Genomic DNA, 22252 nt, shown 5'->3' on the forward strand with positions numbered 1-22252 from the left:
GTTGAACTTTCCGACAGGCAGGTTTCTCATTAATGTGAGGCCCAGCTTCTCTCCATATCCTCACTGAATTTCCACCAACAGCAACTATGATCAGATATGCCTGATTAGAGAAGAATGTGGACTTTGCAGATACGAAAGCATATCTGCATAGGAAAAAAATCTATATTCAATATAGGGGAACTATTTCATTTATGGCTATATTTCTGTTTTCCATATTGTAGGGACTGATTTTGTTGTTCTCTTGGATGTTAGGACCCAACGTACCAACCTACACACATATATGCATTTCCTTGTAAAAGCACTCGCATTCACATCAACATCCATGATCACCCCCCCAACTCACGCACACACAGCACTGCGGGCACCACACGCACTAGTTCTCATATGGAATATGGTGGGTGGCGCTGGACCAGTACAGGGTTCTGTAAATAGCTCAGGAGCAACCCCTCCATTTGAACGACCCAAATTTCCTTTTCTGAGGTCGGCTGCCTGGGCTGGAAGTGCTGTGCTGCAAGCCTTCCGTCGCCACAGGAGACCACAAAGGCCACGCTGACAGCACTTCACAGGGAACATGGCATGGCAGGGGTGACCAGATGGCCCTCCACGCTCAGCTCACTGCCACACTGAGCACTGGCACAAGCGTGCTGCATGTAGCTCTCATGCACTGGTGCGTCTGTGTCTGCAGACAGAGTGGATGTGTATGCAGACAGAGTGGATGTGTATGCAGTGCACTGACTGATACACGGTCCTAAAGAGCTTTCAAGTTGGAGGGGCAATAAAAGCAGAATACAATGCAGAAGTAGTTCAAACATGTTTTCTCACAGACACTGTGGACGAGACAGAGGGTGGGAGGATGTGTGCGGAACTTGTTTGTGTGTTTGATTTGTGTCTCTGTGTGTAGGAGGAGATTTGTTTGTTTCACAGTTTGACTTGAAGCATTAGTGACAGTGGTTTGTGTAATATGTATGTGTTTGTTTCAAACGCTTGGAAAAAACAGTAAAACGAAGGAAATCCTTTCCAGCAACAAATCAGTTCAATTTCATGGCTGCATGTTGGTGAGGTTGTAACGCAGCCATCAGCAGCTGTTCTGGATCTGATTGTAGGGTTTATATTACTGACAATGGAGGAGTCAAGTGGTTGAGAAGTCTTGAATGTTTTGATGTATTCAGGAGACCCAGACTCTGGATGGTTTACAGTGCTACTTCCTCTGGTGGTCGTTCACACCCACTGCAGTATGATTCAAGTCCCACTGTAGCATAGCTACTTTGCAAATTAGCCTATGTTGAAGCTGCTTTGAGTGTACCAGGCTGCACATGATTTACAAAGGGTGGTCAGAACACAAGTGTTGCCAAACCCCAAACCTTATTTTCCTGGATAATGGCAAGCGTATGACTATGTGTAAAGCCGAGTTCCTGCAGGGGTCGGCCACATAGTTAGCATAGGTTTGAAGAAGCAGAATTTAGTCCTGCAAAGATGCTTTTAGCCGAAAATAAAATGATGTCTCACACAGACTAGATGACTGCCTCTTACAAGCTGACAATTAATATAAAAAATATTACAATTCAACTGCCTCTTATTTAAAATGTATGCATTTATCAATTCATTTTTGTTTGTTTGTTTGTTCTCACCATGTATAATAAGTATAATAAGTCCTTCAACTTTGATGGTTGAAATAACATTTGGTTGAGACATGTATGCCTAAATATTTGCAAACATAGCGAGATTAAAATGCTATTCAATTTTACAGGACTGACAACGTTGCTATTATATAGTGTTTGCAGGTCATTGAAGGCCTCACAGCTCAGCACTGCCAATGAAGAGTTAAAGGGTTGGTCTTAGTTATTGCTCTGTATCTTGCTCAGCACCTCTGCCAGGAAACACAAGGCACTGGCTATTCAAATGAATTTGAGAAACAGTAAACAAAAGGGCTTGGGCAGCAGAAGGTTGTAAAAATAACAGCGACTACCTCATGTTCTTCTTTCAAATGCCTTTTTTTGGTAGTGAAGTCACTGAATGCTGCCCTTAAAGTCAACCATTTTTCTTGAGACAATATTTTATAAGGCCTTCAGAGAGAACATTTTGCTTCCTTTTTCCTGTGGTTTGGCCAGGGATGAGCTGTCGGGACGGGGAACAGCCAAACCCAAATGTAGATGCTCAACTTGGCAGGATCTCCTCGGAGTGTCCTGACCAGACAGAGCAGGGAGAGAAATACAGCCATTTATTTATATTCGCTGCGGTTTTGCGTGTTGCGTCTTAGACTTCCAGACCCTGCTTGAATTCTGTCTGAGCATGAAGACGCAGGGATAGCTTTCCATTGACAGGCTGAAACCGACTGTCAAGAATAATGTCAGATCCATATGTGTTAATAAAATGTGAGGGTTAAAGGCATGGTCAATCCCTGCCCCCTGCTGCTTCTTGTTACTTGCTATAGGTCCATCCTTCAGAACAGGTTACTGTTGAAGACAACTGACCTCCAGTACAGATCTGATAGTCTCAATGATGGACTTTAATGACAGTAGCAGCAGGGAAATCATGAAATTCAAGTCCTGTCAAAATTGCCAGCTTAGGCATTTTTTTCTGCTGGGGATGACCTCATCATTGTCAGCCAATGTATGGAAACAATTAAGAGGAGCTCTCCTAAATTGCATGCATGCGCTCAGAGATGTCCGACTGCATTTGGGCCTCGGTCCACCCCACTTTTCTGGCCACCCTGTAATTTGATGCGCAAGAATCGGGGCAATCTTTAACTTCTGACTCACACCCAGGTACCATTTCTGTGTGAGTGAAATGAGTCAACTGAAGCTTTTTCTATAGTCTCCAATGTTAGGCGGAGGGGAGGGGATGAGGGCTATATATGTTCACTCACATGCACACATATGCACGCATACACTGGCTATGGCTGGTTAGACCTCTATGGTCAGGAACTGTTGCCAAGAGCAAACCTAACAGTGGAACACTGGAACTGTTGTGCCTGATTTTGGAGCCTCTGGCTCTCTCCAGACCTCCCTTCAAAATACACTGTGGCTTCAAGGAACAGCACTCTCAGCAGTGGGGAGGCCAGGCATGGAAAATTTAGACGGAACAAGAAAGACAGAGGAGGAAAAAAGAGGCAGGCGAAATTTATGTGCCCGTTCCCGTTTGCGGTGGTGTGAGTTTTCTTAATGCCTTTAACACACACAGAAGAGGGAAGAGCTCTCTGGCAGAATGATCACATCTGAAAGTGAAAGAAAGCGCTGCAGTGCAACAATAATTTGTGATTATCCAAATAATAACAGGATTAGGCCCACATGTTGCGCCGTGATGACAGGTTACACAACCAGAAGTTTAAAGCTGTCGTGTTACAGTAAATGAAGATGCATTTTCCTACTTGTGACAGACAGCTGGCTATGCTCAGTGAAGCATCAAATTGTTGAATAAACCAAAAAAAACTGACCTACTTTTTGATAATGATTTACACAATAGCTGATGCAAATATCTCATAATCACTCATGTGTTACTGGAAAGCATGTTGATCCAGCATTTGGAAGCTTGGCAGACGGGTTACGCTGACATCTCAGCTGACACCAGAGGCATAATGACACCTTGTTGTGCTAATGGTGTGTGTTATTGCTGCCATACCCTGTAATCACTTAGCTTTCTGACGCTGGTAATGATTTGAAATATCAAACTGGCCTGCAGTGAAACACACACTCACAGACACAAATACTGTGTCATGCAGTGACACGGACACATGCAGACATGGCTTCCAGTGAGCTCACCTGTTATTGTCTATAGACTCTTGGGCTGCAACTGTTCTTCTTGAGGGGCGGGTCGTAAAGAACAAAAGCTAAATTAAAAAACCTACTTTGGCATTGACATATCTATTTTCTGGAGATCAGGCTCTGGGAGCTGCCATCTTGGACTGGTGTCCCACAGAGCAACACCAAGCTATAATATCATCATCTCTAATTGCGTCACACAATTAAAACAAGTGACGGGGAGCAATAGGAACCACTGGGTGGGACCTTTACAGGTGCCACGAGTGGCACACTGAACAAGGAGATGTTTACATAATTGGGATCATTTACAATTCCTGTTATGCAGCATGAAATTAGCAGAGCAGAGGTTGACTCCTCGCTTTGTCTTTACAAGTTGTACAGTTTGTTGTTCTTGGGTTCGCTGCCACTTGCTACAGGCCAGATGTTTTACCTGTTGTAACGAAAGCAAAATTAGCAATGTTAGCAAAATTAGCAAACTTGCCTTCCATGTGCCTTCATTAGCCTCAGAAACAGGCAGTCATCCGGCGACTTTGAGATGGTGTTTCACAGCAGGAGCGACCGGGCTTACCTCCGTGGATAGAGAACTGGGAGCCCCAAGCTCTTCAACACTTCTGTTCTTGTAAAAACACGTTTTAGACACATGACCAAATCTGTCTATGAAGAGACTTCAGCTGTCAGCCATGCAGAGTCACACTGTTTTGTGCATAAACAACAACCGGCCCCCCTTTTATTTGTCTGCTGTCATCATCTTCGTCCACGCTGGTGGAGGTCGATGTAAATCACATCAGTTCATTAAGTAGTGGCATATAAATAAGAGTGAAGATACTCTGCAGTGTACATGCAGCAGCATAAAGGTCCCAGCTCTCGTAATCAATGAGGACATCTGTTTCAGGCAGGTGTTTGATTATTGAATGTGATTAATGCAGATTGTATAGGAGCTACAGGATATATGCTGCAGCCTTCCATTCTCAGGTAGTGAACCATCTCTGGCTCGTTTTAGCTGCCACTCAATCACAACACAGCCCACTTCAGCACCAGGTTATGATGCAGGTTATGTGCTGAGGGAGGCTTGGGGGGGGGGGGGGGGGGGGGGAGTGGTGGCACACTTGGGGAAAATCCTACAACACAAACCAGGACTGAAGAAGTGAGGGGAAGCAGCATGGAGCGGAGGGGCCAAAGGTGGGACCGGGAAGCTGGAAGGGGGGGAGGGGTGGTGAGCAGGAGACTCATGAGGAGTGAGTGACGAGGAGAGAGGATGAAGGGAGGAAAGACGGGGAAGGGGGAGGGGGCTTCCTGTCGCCATTCCTGCCAGCCCACATAGACATGCAGAGAGAAAGAAGGAGAATATTAGGCCACATGACATTCTCTCTGGGTCCCTTGCTTTTCCTCCATGCCGAGTGATGTGCCTCCTCCCTCCCTTCCCCTTCCCTCCCCGCTCTCCCTCCCTTCCCCTGCCCTTCAAAGCTTCGACATGTCATCTCCCACCACAAAAACAGAGGTGGGAAGACTCGCTGGCGCTACCGCTGCCTCAGGGTGTCTGGCACTAAAGCTGCCTGCAAATACAGCAGGGAGAGGAGGAGAAGCAGGGGGAGGCGGAGAGCGAGAGAAGACAGGAGGCACGGAAGGAGATAGAGAGAGAAAAGTTTCCCAAAAAAAAAAGGACAAGCAGGGCTCTTAAATCCTTGGGCATCAAAGTGTGTGTGGCAGGAAACTGTTATTGAGGTGGAGATCACTAGTCTGTCTCAGACACGACAGCAGGACATTGAAGTTTATGGCTGGAGATCGAGGGGAAATATTTTCAAACTATGGAGGGTGGGGGGGGGACTGCACAGATAAAGAGCTGAGACACTAGCTGTGTGGGCCATCCCTCCAGCAGAGCCACAAAAACACAATGATGCCCATAAAATCTGAACAAATGGGACAAGTTGTACTTGGCTTGATGGAAAATGTATGTAAACCACAGAGCCAAAACAGAGTGGATCTCCTGTGATTCCAAATGGTCAGGGATCCTCTCTGATCCCTCTGTGACGCTACACACCATGGACTCAGCAGTCCTAGTGTCTACAGTCTTTCAGGTCAACTCTTTACAGCACAGATGCCACAAAATTTTCAGATTGATTTAAGGAGCAATTATGCACTTGGCTTCTGGACCTCTGAGGGTTTGGGACTGAACTGGCAACTGGATCCTCGACAAAGTAAGCACATCTCAGCAAAAGAGGCCTTGCCCTAGGCTGAGCGTCCCGGCGAAGCCACAGGATCCCAGCAAAGAACATCCCCAGCAGGGGCAGGTTACTGACCTCCAGGGAGCAGTGGGTTCAAATCTAAGAGAAGCAGATGAGCTTAGTTACGATGGGGCCTAATAATGGAGAGAGAAGGTTCCAACATGTCAAGAGAAACAAGAGGAAACTTTGTAAATTAGCTTTGAACTAATGACCACCCACATGTTTGGGCAGTAACGGCGAAGCTAAAGCCTGGAGCTACTTTACATATTAGCACAACCATTGATACTCCACCTCAAACTGTCAGAGAATTCATTTATGTTTTCTCCAAAATAAAGGATGTTTGCACACTCGTGGAAAACGTTGCACAGTTACTGGAAGCTACGTATTTCCCATTTGCTTCTGGTCAGCAGATGAAATTGTTTTCTGTTTTTATGAACAAAAACACATGGAACCATTAAGTGAGAACAGTAACAATATTTAAAACATCTAACGCAGCCTGTAACGTGACATGATTTGGCTCCAGGAAAAAGAAGGGAAAAAAAGAAAATTAAAGATGTGGTTAAAGGCAATTAACGTCATTATGTAAGTACGCCGATTGAGAATGATATTAAAGGTCAAGTCAGTCTTAATGGATCGACATCAAAGCTGCCTTTAACAGAGGCTGCTCGACACACACCTGTCTTGTTTGTGTTTACAGGTGAGTCTCCTGACACCACCTCCAGAGCAGCGTGACAACTGTAAAAACACATCCGCAAAATTTGCCTGATTGCACAAGAGTGTTTGGGTTTTTTTTAACTATTGCCTTCCACTTTGCATGTCCTTCTCACACTATTGCATTGAAGTGGAATTTTGTCTTCAGAAATAAATACACACTTCGTGTTCCCCAACTGGTGTGGCCGGTGTCCCGACACCAGTCTGTCTCACCCTGTCAGACACTGAGAGACAGAACCACCACAGGACCAGGCTGGAGACCCTGGTCTGAGCATGCAGGGGCAGAAAAAAGTGGTATTTCATTGTGAGGGAACCTTGAACAGCCGAACGCACGCCTCGCTGGAGAAACCGCACTAAAATGCCACAGGGCACAAAACGGGAAAAACAACTTGGTGAACAAGAGAAGGCAACCAGTTCAAGTGCAACAGTGTAAACTTAAACAAATGATCATTTATTGTCACCTTTACTTTAAGTTGTACCACGTTATCCTACATGATTTTACTAACTGTAATGCAACAGTAGTGGCAGTTGTGCAGGACGGCACAGGTTTCCCTGCAACGACTGACCCACGAATCTGAAAAATGTTTTTTTTATATATAGAAAAATCCATTTTAATGACATTATTGTCGTCACGTTTGACCTGAACTCAAAAACGTCAAAAGTCCTTTCTATGGTTCTGAACAATGTGGTCTAAGCAGATCACAGAGTTCTTCAATTTGACTCATCCACCCAATTGAATTTTGCACGAACTTGTTTTTCATCTTTTACTGATTTAACACAGAGCATCACTAGTTGGCAGCACCAAATGTTTGAACGGCCTTGTAGTGGTTGAAGTGCCATATGCTTTATAAAAAAAATAACAGCTCAGAAAGACAACAGGAACATCCATGTGAATGGAAGAAAGGTCCTGGTGTGTATAACATTTCCCTGGCCTACAGACTGCACATACTGTACTGGGAGCTGGGTGCCAATAAATCCGTCACATGATCTCGAAAGTTGCTGACAAGCGTCACTGTGGATTTCATACGTTTGACAACAGCGTCACCTGCTGGATATCGGGATTGACTCACAAACAGAGAGCAGGTCCGTAAAATCCTGAAAAAGGAAATAAATTTGGTTGCTGACCGTACTTAAGCATATTTTAACAATCTCTTGAAAATTGAAACAGCAACAAAACTCACCCAGTCGTCCTAAATGCGTGTCCACTACTTCATTGTCATACACAAAGAAAGGCAGTTTAGAACATATCTGGAGGACATTTTCATTTAAGGCTAGCTTACCTTTATCCTTTATTTTAACTGAAATTATTCAGCGAAGGTGTATTACTGTCACTGAATGGACACATTTGTCGGCGGTGAGATCTTGAGATTGTGCGGGGGCAGCAGTTGCAACAGTCACCCTGGGTGTCATTCAAACAGGCTACGTGGTGATGATATCAGACTGAGGTCACCACAGTGGCGTTGGTTCGCAATACCTCTCGTGTGTCACTGCCGATCCGCGTGTTCTTTGGAAGAAGACTTCAAGAAGAAAAATGCCAATTTCAAAATGTATTTAACAATAGAACCAATTCAAGATCCAAATATTACAGAGCTCCGGGCCAGTTCATAACCCTACAATAACAGAGTCCATTGCCAGGGCATGAAGTCTGACAACCTCACTATCCCTTGACCCAGTCTTTTATAGAAACACATATGTAAATTATTGGTGCTGATTCAGTCCAATCCAGTCCTTCTTCTTGGATGACCTCGTCTTCTTCTTCCAGTCCCATTGGATGCTGACACAGTCCTTGTTCTCCGGTGTTTCCCAAATGGCCAGTTCAAAGTTCACCTTCTTGCAGAGGAACTTATCAACACCAGTAAACTATGCTGTCACGTTTTACAATGGGGATTTAACACTTTCTGTCTGGCTGCTCCTGCTGATTAACTATGTAAACAACAATCGTGTCAAGGAAGGGTCAACTGACCTTTATTACACTTGCTAAAGATTCTACCATTCCTAACTTCTAAAGTACTTCTAAGAGAAACAGAAACGTACGGTACAACACATGATAAGAAGATAAACAGAATTCTCTTCAGTGGGCTTCTGTAACTCATCTGATAACATGGCCGTCTGTCAGCATGAGATGACGGCCCTCAGATCCCAACAATGACGTCTTCTTCAGACGCTTTTGTCACAAAGCGCCACCTTGTGTCATTTGTCTGTGTGCCTGTGGCGTTTCTCCGCTCGGGATGAAACGTTACTGAGACACCATTTTGATATTTACCACAAGTCATATGTAAGCACTTAACCGTCCTGAACTGAGGGGCTGTTTTGTTGGTGGCAGAAAACAAAAAAGTCTTGCATCAAATAGTGTGTTCTGTGTCTGTCATGTACCATTTCCCTCCCTGCCTGATGATCAGGGAAATGCAGCATTTCACAGCCATTACAGTTTATTTTTTCCCAACTGCAAACGCGCTCAAATAACACAATTATTTAAACTGACACACGGAGTGGAAAACCTCTTCTCAAGTCTCCAAAACTTTTACACACATTTTCCAATTCAACTGGGCACCTTTTAAATGCACTGAACACAGTTTTCTGTGTAAAAAAAAAAAAAATCTGACATAAAGCCCCCTTTCAAAACACTGCTGTTCAAAATGACACCATATGAACCTTTTGGCCAATATGAGGCATCTCATTATATCAACACCTCAAAGGATGATTGGTTGCGCTTCAAACAGGAAATAAGCAAAAAGACCACATGTGAGCCCCCTGTTTATTTATTTTTACGTTTTTAGTTTGCTTTAACAATGGAAGCTGCGTCTTCTCGATGTCTTTCAAGGGATGAAGGTGTCTGTGATTTGGACGGCGATGTGTACGGGCCAGACCCCGCTGGGCGACAGGATGCTGCCTATTTCTTCTCGCCTCTTTTTCTTTACCTGTATGTATTTCTGCATGCGTGTGTGTGTGTGTGTGTGTGTGTGTGTGTGTGTGCTACAGTTTGATCTGATAAAGATCTCCGTAGTTTTGGTTGCAGTGGTTCATTTTGCAGGAAATATGAGGCATTTTGCAGTTTGGGTGTGGGGTTTCGTGAATTGTGTGGCGTATTTTGAGAAAACCCAGCCATGTTTGCATGACTGTGCTTTAGCACTTGGAGAGAAAAAACAACAACTACCCTGTAATGAGGAGAATGTTGCATTTGAAGAACAGAAAAGCAGAAGAACCTATTGGTTTGATGACGGTCAGATCAGCTCCCTCTCATGGACGGGTGGATGTTTCATCTCCAGACAGAAAGATCTCCCTCCTCACTCATCTCAACTCTTTCCAGAGCCTCTCAGGCTTTACATTTAAATTGTTTGGGACACCTAGGAGAGCCAGTAGTTAAGTAATCAGCCACAAGCTCTCCAGTCTGTCAGTTGGTGTCCCCCTGCCCTTCTCCCCTCCTCCTCTCTCCTACCAGAAGCATAGCTTTTGGATCCCAAGATGGAGACTTGTTTGTCAGTTTACTGGTGACATATCCCATCGTTTCCTGTGAGCCATGTCCATTCAGAAACAGAAAAATCCCCTGAAGTCACAAATATAAAAACTGCAGTGAATCACCTGCGTTGAGGAGTACAAACGATGAAAAAAGCTCTCCTCCCTCTGCGTCACATGGCGCCGCCGCGACAGACCACCGTGGCGAGCTCTTTGTGACAGAACCATTTCATATGCAGATACCGCGCCCATGAGTTCTTTTGATTCAACACTCCACATTAGCTCTAGTTTACACTATGTGCACACGAGGGCTGTTCAGGACTAATTGCCCTGGCCTTTTCTTGCTTTTAGAAGCACCTGTGTGCAGATCAAAGCTTTTGATATGTGTGTCAGCTACGTTTAAAGGGGAGGTCCTTAAAGCGTCATTGTCAAGTAATTGCCTCTCCAGAAATTTCTATGGCTACTGTGTTAGCCGAAAAAGAAGCTTGCCTTTCACTGAAAGAGGGCATTTAAGTCAGTAAAGATCATGAAAAGGCCTAATAACAGTGGAGTTATCTCAGGAGATGCAGCATAAATTGTTCCTTTTATACCTTTTTTCCAGTTCACTTCAGGTCCCTTTCAACAACACATTTCACACATGATACTGAAACTGCCTTTAAAAAAAATAATAAAAAAATTGGCTCACTTGACTTCATGCAGCCTTTCCTTACCTGACCTTTTGACCTCGCGGGTCACATATTGTCTTGCTTCATTAAAGCAGCAATTTAGCAAGTCAATAGACCAACCATAAAGCTCGCTCATCAAAGGAGGTGGTTATATTTGAAAACCATCGCTCAAAGACCAGAACGCGCCCTGCCCTCCTCCGCAGATATATCAAAGAAGCATGTGCACATCAGACATGGGGCTCTTTTGGTCCAATAGCAGTCCAGATGTCAAATAAAAATGGAGATGAAAGATGATGTCCCAAAAGTAAATATTTAAGCTTCTGTATGTTGGAACATGCTAGGTTTTTATTTCTTTTAGCTCTAATTTTCAGAGAAAACCTAAAAAATGAGTTGTTCAGGCAAAATGTAACATATGGATTTATTTAATGTTTTAGAAATGCCACAGTATCGATACCTGCGTCACTTAAAGATTGGTTATTGTCATTTAGCAATTTTGTAATCAGAAACAATGGAGGCAAGTAGGCAGTGGGGTTGGGAGGGGAGGGGTCTGGCAGCAGAGGTATAAATGCCTCCTCTTCTCATGCAGGAAGACGCGGAATCTGCTTTGACTGGTATCATCGTTTTTAACTTTTTTTGGCTCTAAAAACAGCTCCAACTGGCTCGATACATGGATGTGTGGAAGATCCAGCTTGTACTCATGGCTTTCTGCGCTTTGATGCAAACTTATCAGGCAGCATTGTCGTCGACGGTGAGAGAGGAAAGGCGCTTGTCATCAGCCTGGCAGGTGAGTCGCATCAATGTTGGGGGGGTTGGTGGTGTAACATCTAAAACATTCAGTGATATCTTTTAAACATTCAAATGATTTTGAGTTTACTAGAACGAAGCTTTTTTTCCCTGTAAGGATGAGTCAGTGGACGCAGGTCTGACCCACCAGCTGCTCGGTCTGATGAAGAGGTCGAAGGCGCTTCGCTTCTACGGACTCATGGGAAAACGATCAGGTCTGCAGAGCTCGTCTGAAACAAAACGGCTTTTTGTTTTTTTTACAGCGCACATAACATTATAAATGATATGAACAATATTTGTTGCAGGCGTAAAAAAGCCTTTCCAAGTGCGGAGACGTAAGTGAAATTGCTCTAAATACTTTAAAATGCTGAATAACCTTATGAGGAAATTATGACCATAATGCTGCATTTCACATGTGAGGTTTTAGGAAATAAAGGAGAAGCTTTTGTGGGCCTGATGGGAAGAAGCATTTCCAGCGAAGGTGAGCTCAAAGATTTAAAAAGGAGGGGGAAAAAAGCACTTTCTAAAATATCAAGACAGCTTTATTGATATTGGAAATATCAATTTGCTATAAAAGTGTTCCACAGCCAGGTTTTTAAAAAGAATATAAAGACAAGCCGTTGAATAAAATCATTTGTTTTGACAGAATCTTTGAACAGGGTAATTCCAGCAAGCACCACCATCGATGTTCTGGAGAAACCACACGATCAGGGTGAGCTAAACAGTACAAAAACCTGAGGTCACTTTATTTCTGTGCAATATTACAGTGGCATTGTCATGATTTCAGAGTCTCAGAATAATTAAAATCAATGAATTCCTCACTGCAGGGTCTTCGAAAGAATGGGTCCGAATCCTGAATTAATGGACTGACGTCTGTATGATCGTGTATACAGCTTTACACCAACCAAAGATGTTTAAAAACAACAGTTCATGGGTTCCAATCATAGCATGACTCCCAAATGAAAAACAGCAACTATCTAAAAATGCACAGCTGGACTGAAATTAAAATAACAGCCTGGAAATGCTGACAAATCAGACTTGTTTTTTTGCATGTGCAACTGAAACATTCACGTATCCATCACACTGACCACTTATGTAACAATCGAAGCTTAATAGATTCTTTTTTTTGGGGGGGGGGGTAAACACAAAGGACTCACATATTCACTACTGTTTAGTAAAAGGGTTCAAGTCAGGAATCACTGGACTAGACGCTTAAAGTATAAATGAAATTTAAAATAAAAGTAAAAAGTATTCCAAAAGTTCCACAAATGAGCAGGATAAAAGCATCAAAGAATGATTGCTGGTCTTTATTGGCGTTAGTTCTAGGCTACTTGTGGCTTGTGAAGATGTGAGAGTTTATCCAGTAGCCTGGGCTTTGACTCATGTCCCCTTTGGAGGGGTCCATTTTAGTGAGCTCGGGTCGATTGTTTTGTTGCTGTTGCCTCGCTTGATCTCTTTTGCTTTCCACTCGTCGATCAGGTCCTAAAAACACAAACAACAACAAAAACCGCTGTGGAATTCTGTAGCGTGACCGGAGTAGTTTGTGCCCAGAACTTGTCTCACCTGTCGCTTTAACACCAGATGTTTTCCTTTCCAATATTTGAGCATCTGCAGAGACTGCAGGGTGCTCACGATGTCCACTGGGTTGACCGCAGTTTCCTGGCTGATTTCTGCACATCAGAGAAGTCACACGTGTTCACATGAGTATCCATGCGCACTTTGGATGGAGGTGATGGCTTCATGCGTCATGTTGTCTTCTGCCTCACCTTTGATGGAGATCTCCTTGCCTTGGAAATTGCACATGTAACGCAGTAACACCTCCTTCCAGTAGCTACGGTAGCTGATGAGGCCCAGGTCAGACAGGGGTCGCTCAGGCGACCCTACCTTCTCCTCCACTTTGGACAGCAGGTAGCCTAAAAAAAATTCAACAAAAGTCAGCAAAACAAAATCTTTCAGCAACATAAATGTTCACTTAACTGGTTCCTCAGCAGAATTTGACAGTTCAATACGTGACTTACTGAAGTCAATCAGCATCTTGCCAAAGCCCTGCCTCATGTACTGCGGCATTGTCAGGATGCACGACACATTGTAGTTGAGGAAGGAATTCTTCTCCTGAAGGAATAAAAGTATATATTTCAGCTAGAGATCTGTTTAAAATTGTCTATCACAATAAAAGCACCATCAACCTACATTTGTCCTCATAATTACCTTGGAAAAGTATCCCACCAAATGGCAGCCAGTGTTATCGGCCTCCGTCATCACGTAGAAGAGAAAAGGCTCCACGTCGTAGTACAAGGTTTTGTGGTCCAGGAAGAGTTTGGCAAGTAAACATAAATTCTGGCAGTAAATCTGGGGATAATGGTTGTCAACAATCAGTCTTGTCCTGACAACACGGTAATCATCGGAAAAAGCAGATGTTAATTCTCACCTTATTCTTTTTTCCATCGACCTCAAACACAGATATGGAGCCTTTTCTGTAAACCTCATCTCCTGGAGGATGCTTCCACACACACTTGGCCTAAAACGTCACACAATAAAACACAAATGTGTCACTTTAATTGAGAGTATTTTGACCGTAAAACTGCAGGATAAGATGCAGTTGAGTGTTTTGCCTTCTTGTATACTGAGCACAGAACTGTAAAACAAGTGAAAGTAACTATATTTCAGGCTTCACCTCAGCTCAGAGGGTACAATCATAGATCACCCAACAATATATCATGTTCAGATTTCACTGTGACTCACCATGTGGCGTCTAAGGATAGTTTGACTCTTCATGTATTTGAGGCAAAACTCGCAGATGTAAAGACGACCCAAACGGGCATATTCCTCAGGGTAGGGGGAGTGGTACCAGGTGTCCAGCTCGTAGCGGCCAAACAGAATTGTCTTTATCATGTTGCTGCCCTCGGAGATCTGGCCCTGGATACGGAGCTTCTCCTGCGCATGTGGAAACACAGATGCCGAGAAAATCTAGATGTGTGTTTCTGCAGAGACCATTTTTTGAAACAAGCTAAAAAAAACTGCGTTTTCATTAAACATTCAGATCAAGTGAGTATAAAAATTATCTTTGTTTATAAAACATAAACCACCATTAAACAGCGCGTTACCAGATCTTCAGAGGCGCGGGCCTGGGCTTTCCTGAAGAGCTCCAGATCATAGTCACTGGTGATGTTCTCCAGCAGGGGCTCTCTGGTGTTACCGTGAGTCTGCCGATGTGCCTGTGGGGAATGTAAAAGAGGTGATGAGTAATCCAGCATATTAACAACCCAATAAATTGCTGGGAGTAATAGTAACTAATGTAATTAGAGTAATACTAGTTAATATATTTAGAGATGTACCATGTGCTTTTCTTTCTGTTCCTTCTGAAGGCCAGAATTCCGCCCCTTCCTCATCTCAGCAACCTGCTCTTTGTACTTGCTCTGTTTTGAGGTTGGTATCTGCAATTTCAATGAAACAAGATCATTGACCATAATACCAAAGCAAAGAAACTATAACTTAATCAGCACTTTACCCATAGTCACTTTGTATCACATTACATTTTAATGTTCTGTTTCACAATAGACTGAAATAACGGGATAACAGGGGCTACCTGGTGACGGGTTGCATGGCGCGAGTTGGTTTCTTCCTGCACTTTAATCTCCTCCTCTTGTTTCTCCCGGCTGATAGCTTTCACCTAAAATGATCAAATAATTTGTTATAACTACAATAGAAAAGAAATTGTTAGCACCCTTGTTAGCATATCTATTTCTGATAAAGATCCCAGTGCCTCATTAAGCCCAGGAACCAGTGTAACGTGCATGAAACCTTCTAAAACACCCACCTTACATTCATCAGCAGAGAGATTGTGGTAAAGCGGGCAACCCGATACAGCAAAATGACGTTCGTGTTTTCCTGTAAGATGGCCTGTATAGGTTGAAGGAGATGCTTTTAATGTACTGATACAGTATGTGGAATTTTACTCAGAATATTTGCTTTAAATAAGCAAGGGCGTAAGAAATTTACCGAGTGAATTGCATCCCGGCGTAGGGCATTTCATGTTGAAGTTGTACGTCTCGTGACAGCGCCGACGTTTCGGTCTATGGGAGAGGTCTTTATCCAAGTCTCTACTACCCTGATCTTTGGCCTGGCTTTCGTCATGGGAGGCATTGGGACTAGATATGTCCAGCTCAGATTCAGAGGAAGGAGCGTTGCCAGTAGGTGTCAGTGGTGGGGATTCATCATGATCAGCAGCACGCTTTAGGTCTGGAGTGTCTAAAGTAACAGCAGTCAAAACCTCATGATCAAACCACATAAATTAAAAATGTTTAAAAAAAAAAAGAAATCTTTTAAATTAAATTTCATGGAGATTTTTTACGAACCCTGAGAACTTTGGCTAAGGCGAGTAGATGCTCTGGTAAGGCGCTGTCTCTTGTGAATGTTCCCATCACTTTCTGAGCTATTTGTCTGTTCTCTCTCAGCAGAAGAGTCCGAGTCTTCGGTTCCATCCGAACCACTGCCTGCCATATGTCTCTGCAAGAGGAAACATTAATGTTAACAAAAAGCAGATTAATGTTAATGTCTTAACAACAGCACCTGACCAACAGCAGGAAACATGAACATATGGTGCAATGTGTGAAATCGTGGGAGGGCTCTTCAGTGGTCTGACACTTATTTCTTTATTAAAATAAGCCAACCCTTTGAGGCAATGGCCCATACATAACAGAGCTTCCCATTAGGTGGAATGGCTGCAAGCTAATTAGCACAATTAAACACAACTGACAACCGTTTCTAATGTTTGCGGCCAGTCAAACGTAATTTAACCATCAGTTAAGTTTGTTACATTGAACAGCAAGACGTATTTTAATAAAGCTAACGACAAATAGTAGTGGCGCCACAGGCTAACAGACTACACTAACGATACAAACATTTGAAAGTGAAATGCTAGAAACGAGCACAGCCGTCCAACAATTTACATACTATTTACACGGCATCACATGTGTTTTAACGACACTCTCGGTAAACCTCTAAACGGATAAGAACGATCTAATTTCACGAATATGAGAGTAAATGTTGCATTTGCTAACACTAGCTCATCGCTGCCGCTCCCAGAGGTTTAGTTATTTTACAATGGAAATGAAAATATTGACAAAAGCAAAACCGCCACCGATACTGTAATTCAACAATCAAAAAGCTGCTACTTTGTTCTTGGTGGTGCTTTATGTGCTGATAGAGACGGGCTCGGAGCAGTGCACTGCTGAGGTGTGTGGATTATGGTGGAATAATATCCGTAAGAACAGCTCGGTGCTAACTTGGCTAACGTTACCCTCTTGTGCGCCCTACATTTACTTTACCTGTCGTCTACGAGGCATTTTCACGTTAACGAGTGATTCTTTCAGTTTGCGTGTGGTCACAAATGCCAGATTCCCAAGAATATTAGTGGAAAGGTGTCAGAAACCCGGTTATTAGTCTTTTTCCCAATAAGAACTTCAGATATGCACAGCTTTGTAGGTGTCTCGCGAGCGCCCCTTTCCGCGCTTAGGCACAGAGGAGAATTGCATTTCCGGTGGAAGAATTAAAAAAACCTCATATTAAACTAATGACCGATAGGGGGCGACAGCAACATGCTTCCCTCCCCATTGGTTAACGTAAATCGTGACGTTATACAGCCTCCAACCAATTGAATTAACAATCGATATTGTCCAATGACAGGATTTTCAACATAGTTACACTAACTACACGATATACTGTATATGTATATATACTGTATATATACTGCATTGTGTAGATAGATAATAAATGCTTTCTTGTTATAAATTCTATTAATTGGATGAAGTAAAACATAAACATTGCAATGCATATTTGCAAGCATTTACTAGAAAGAAAAAAAAGGAGTCTGTTTGCAAATCTTCTTTGTTTTTTCAGGTCCTGCAGCTGTAGAGGCTATCTTGGATAGCCCAGAAAATGCATCTGTTTTCTCCAAAGTTCCACTGGTACTATTAACGGTAGACAGGGGGCTGTGGTGGCAAGCCCCTCAGCAGCTGATACCAGTGGTCTATATATAGCTCCAGAGCCTGTTCACAGCATTAGGACACCCACAGCCCGAAAGAACAAACCACATGCTTCTTACTTTCTTTTAACCTGAGAAACAAGGCAGATTTTGATTTTCACTTTGCAGACAAATTAGAATGAACAAGCCAAAAATTGTCAGACCACAGGACAGGTAAGTGGCCATATATTTCTTCAATCATTATCAACAAAAAATGGTGAATAAGTAACGACTTGTTGGATTCATTTAGTCTAATAGTCTCCATGTCCTAACAGCCAGCCAGCACACGCGCGGTGGTTTGACAGAAAGAAATATGTCACCATAAACTTTGATGTTCAGAAACCCAAAGATGTCCAAGTAGATATTCAGCCAGACAAAATGATTTTATGGTGAGTTTAAATGCATTTTCTCCTTCTCCCCTCTGACATCTTGAAATTGCTTTAGTTTTTGTGATCGTTTGCATGGTTCTGAAATGACAGCAATTTGTCAGTGTAATTTTGGTTCATAATGTTTTGTCTTTACAACAGCTGCAAAAACAGCACAGATGATGTGTTCTACAATGAGCTGCACTTTTACGAAAAAGTTCAAATCAATGTAAGCAGCCAGTTTCATGCCTCACTGAAACATTATTCAAGCTAAATATGCTGTTGGTATGATTTCTTTATGTTTAACTCTTATAACTTTAAACATTTTTGAAGGACTCCAGAGAAAGAGTGTATGACCGCACCATCAATGTATTGCTGAGGAAGATCAAACCTGACTATGCGTGGCCCCGTCTACAGAAGGATGAAGCCAAAGTAAACACTGCTCGTCAGCCAGTCTTTCTACTACACCCATTTTCAATATTGGTCATGAGGAACAATGAAGACCTGATACTTTGAATAATTTTACTAAATGTGTTTGCTCCTTCTTTTCACACAGCCCAGTTGGATTTCTGTAGACTTTGATAACTGGAGGGACTGGGAACATGAGGAAGATGAGGGGAAAGAAGAGTACGATCGATATGTAGACGTGAGTACATCAGGAAATCTATTAATGCAATCTTCAATTCAGGTCAATGTGTTTGGCTACTTTGCAGTGTTATTTGACAATGTTCACATTATTCTCAAAGGTTGTTTTTTTATGTATTTCTTGTGCATTCCCTGCTTTGGTCTTATTTTAGATGATCAGAGAAATGGCCAAGGACAATAAAGGAGCAGCACCAGATATGGGAGATCTTAGTGATGTAAGTGCATAGTACTTAACGGTGACATTTTCGTCCCCTTTTTGTACAATAATGGTTGTCCCTTGCTATATATATTATTGCTACTATATTTAAAATTAAATGTATATTTTTGCATTTGGTTTTTCTAATTTCAAATTTTTACTTCATCTACAGTCTGACTGAGTGTCTCTCTTGGAACCTGTTACAACTACGGTTTATTGCTCAAGATACAGAGGAACAAGCGCTGTTTATTTTGTTTACGCATATTGTTGTTATTTATCAGTGTATTATTATTGTTTGTTGTACACTGACAAAATGTAACTCTTAATAGATGTATTCATTAAGATTAAGATTAAGATGTACTTTATTCATCCCCGTGAGGAAATTGAATTGTAGTAGCAACCTATACAAAGTATAGAAACAGAATAAATAAATACAGATAAGATTAGTATTGTATCATTGACTGATTTTCTATGTATGTATGTATGTATGTATGTATGTATGTATGTATGTATGTATGTATGTATGTATGTATGTATGTATGTATGTATAATGACATAGTTCTGCATTAACTTTGATCCTTAAAAAATTTACACTTTTCTTTTCATATGTAAGACACGCACAAAAAACAAACACAAATGAACATCAGAACTATGAACAGTTGATCAAACATGTTGTCATTGTTCATATTAATGAGTGTGACATAACTACTAAACCTAAACGCGGCGATAAGAACTTTGGACCTTTCCACTTTCCGTACTTGGCTGTCAGTAGCGTTTGTGCTCGCTCGTGTTTGACATTTTTAAATTTCATTGAGAACGAAAACACTCCAAATGGCTTTCCAGTGTCAGCGAGACAGTTATATGAAAGAGGTATGAAAACACCCCACTAGGTTGTGATCTGAAGAACAGTTTTCGTTATTTTTATTTTTTAGCTAAACCCCGCGCATAGCTAACTTCGTTCAGTTCTAAACCGAAACCTTCTCGAGGATTTCGAGCTTTGTTTTAAGTACTTCTGTGTTGATTTGTTTAACGGAACGTAACGGAATAACGTAAGAATAGCAAACTAAGTATTCACAAATTTCAGTTCTTATCGCTCAAACCGCTTGGTGTCTTGTGTGTTTCTTGTCCGTGCAAAGCTAGATTATTGTAAGTCTCTGTGAATGAAAAGCAGGAAGGCCAGCCTGATTTTATGTTTTCCTTCCAGTTTGTTACGTCTGTTGTGTCCTGCTGTCCAGCTGAGCTCAAGCAAGAGATCGATGGGAAGACAAAAACTCTGAAGGGCTTTAATGTGAAGCTCCAGGACACCATCTTGTTTCCTGAGGGAGGCGGACAGGTGTGATCCGCTCTGGAAAACTCATCTTCATCTCCTCCCTGTTATTCATCACAGGGCCCATGCAAATATTCAAAGGTATTTGTGTTGTTTGCTTTCAGCCAGATGACCATGGGATCATTGGAGATGTCCCGGTGTTGAGGGTGACGAGGCAGGGCCCTGATGCCGTGCACTTTGTGACCTCGCCTTTGGAAGAGGGTCAGGAGGTGAAGGTGAAGGTGGACTGGGAGCGGAGGTTCGACCACATGCAGCAGCACTCTGGTGAGTGACAACAGCAGGACATATGTATTAATGTATGTCTTTTTAAATCATTTTCCCTTTCCTCTCAGGTCAACATTTAATCACAGCTTTGGCAGATTCATTATTTGGATATAAAACCACATCATGGTACTTCCTTCCTTTTACTTATAAACATATTGTTTCCCTGATGCAAAAAAAATCCTGTGGTTTCACTTTCACTTTGTTTATTCCAGGGAACATGGACGTCAGAGAATCAACATTGAACTAGACACTCCATCTTTTAAACCTGGCCAGCTCCAGGTCCTGGAGGACGCCGTGAATGAAAAGATTAGGGCTCACATACCCGTCACAGTTCAGCTTCTCTCATTGGATGATCCTGCTGCGGAAAAGGTGTAGGCAACAGTATTTTAATAAATAGCAGTTACTTAATATTAATAGCGTGCAATTATTAAACGCTACCAAAATGTCACATTGGGTTATCTGATTCCAGGTGAGGAGCCGAGGTCTGCCAGAGGATTTTGCCGGACCCATTCGGGTAGTCGATATCGAGGGCATTGAGGCAGACATGTGCTGTGGGACCCACGTGTCTAACCTTAGCCAGTTACAGGTCCAATTTAACACGTGCACACTGACACCCACTGGCTGTGTAGATACACATTAAACTTTGCTCACATTGAATTTCAGGTAATAAAGCTGTTGGGAACTGAAAAGGGAAAGAAAAATAAAACCAACCTGATCTTCTTGGTTGGAAACCGTGTATTAAAATACGCAGAGAAAAGCTACAACAAGGACCGCTCACTGGTGTCTCTGCTCAAGTAGGTTTAAAGACGGAAGTGTCCAAACACTTTAACCCACTTTTAATGTAGAATTGATCATTTTTATCAATGTTCATTAGTACTGGATCTGATGGACATATTGAGGCAGTTGACAAGTTGCAGAAATCTGCGAGGCTGCTACAAAAGGTGAGAAATATAGAGTTTTGTAGATCAGCAAAGGGCAATATTTTATGTAAAAATGTATTTTACAGACCAACCTGAATCTATTGAGAGACATGGCTGTCCTCATAGCTCAGAACTTTAGGAGCAACCCTGAGAGAGGCAACTTCTTCAGTCTACACAGGTAAGAAACCCCTGATGCACCAACAAAGTATAATGAGCCTCCATTTATAATAAAGGGGATGACGACTCTTTCTGCAGGAAAGAAGGCGACAATGAATTCATGAATATAATTGCCAGTGAAATGAACACTAAGGTAAGATCCTGACACGACTGCTTAATTGCTGGAGTTGGTTGAATACAAGTTTGTTTTTTTTCTCCAAGGAAACTTTGGTTTTCCTCACTGTTGGGGAAGAGAAAGGACCTGGTCTATTTTTACTGGTTGGACCCTCTGAACTAGTGGCTGAGTTTGGACCACGGTAAGTGGCACCAGCATGTATTTATTCTTAAAAAAATAAAATAAAAAAGCATCACATCTAAATGCTAATACTCTGCAGGGTGTTGGAGATTCTCCAAGGGAAGGGGGCAGGAAAAAATGGACGTTTTCAAGGCAAAGTCAACAGCCTGGCACGAAGAGCAGAGGTGGAAGCTCTGATGCAGCAACGGTGCAAAGGTCTCGCAGGGGAAGAATAAAACCAGACATTGTTCATAATTATGGGCTAATGTGTCAAATACTGTAATTGCAACCTCTGAGAAATTGAAATGATGTCACGAATAAGTCTACAAATGTGCATAAATTTTTAGCTGTTGTAATTTTTGTGATTGCAGAGCTCATCTGGAATTGGTACTTTTACTCTAAAAATGTTTTATCTCTGTGGAAAATAAAAAGCCTTGACTCACAACTCTCAAGGAAAGTTGAGGCTAAAC

General features: G+C 42.4%; 2 protein-coding genes across 4 annotated transcripts; one reads left to right on the plus strand and one right to left on the minus strand.

Annotated features, from left to right (window-relative positions):
• Positions 1–12305: 12305 nt before the first annotated feature.
• kat7b (K(lysine) acetyltransferase 7b) lies at positions 12306–17120 on the minus strand. Of its 2 annotated transcripts, none has more exons than XM_057036700.1 (14): positions 16920–17120; positions 15948–16098; positions 15592–15840; positions 15410–15492; positions 15179–15262; positions 14928–15026; positions 14697–14807; positions 14335–14526; positions 14021–14110; positions 13801–13941; positions 13611–13704; positions 13359–13505; positions 13156–13262; positions 12306–13074 (listed from the first exon to the last, which is right to left on the minus strand). In XM_057036700.1, the coding sequence occupies exons 1-14, from the start codon at positions 16935–16937 to the stop codon at positions 12973–12975; spliced, it is 1668 nt and encodes a 555-aa protein (XP_056892680.1). In that variant the 5' UTR covers positions 16938–17120; the 3' UTR covers positions 12306–12972. The 2 variants fall into 2 exon arrangements, with proteins under 2 accessions (XP_056892680.1, XP_056892690.1); XM_057036710.1 differs by having other exon boundaries at positions 16767–16925.
• Positions 17121–17371: 251 nt separating this feature from the next.
• On the plus strand, positions 17372–22227 carry ptges3l (prostaglandin E synthase 3 like). Of its 2 annotated transcripts, XM_057036768.1 has the most exons (17): positions 17648–17788; positions 17890–18003; positions 18142–18208; positions 18313–18411; positions 18536–18625; positions 18777–18839; positions 20025–20153; positions 20252–20411; positions 20480–20537; positions 20624–20780; positions 20881–20997; positions 21075–21205; positions 21286–21352; positions 21418–21509; positions 21587–21641; positions 21710–21804; positions 21883–22227. In XM_057036768.1, exons 1-17 carry the CDS (start codon positions 17754–17756, stop codon positions 22016–22018), a joined length of 1665 nt encoding a protein of 554 aa, XP_056892748.1. In that variant the 5' UTR covers positions 17648–17753; the 3' UTR covers positions 22019–22227. The 2 variants fall into 2 exon arrangements, with proteins under 2 accessions (XP_056892740.1, XP_056892748.1); XM_057036760.1 differs by lacking the exons at positions 20025–20153; positions 20252–20411; positions 20480–20537; ... (6 more) ...; positions 21710–21804; positions 21883–22227 and adding an exon at positions 18993–19266 and having other exon boundaries at positions 17372–17788.
• The last annotated feature ends 25 nt before the right edge of the window (positions 22228–22252 follow it).

Source organism: Takifugu flavidus, chromosome 1, assembly GCF_003711565.1.
Source record: "Takifugu flavidus isolate HTHZ2018 chromosome 1, ASM371156v2, whole genome shotgun sequence".
In the NCBI taxonomy this organism is placed as follows: Eukaryota; Metazoa; Chordata; class Actinopteri; order Tetraodontiformes; family Tetraodontidae; genus Takifugu; species Takifugu flavidus.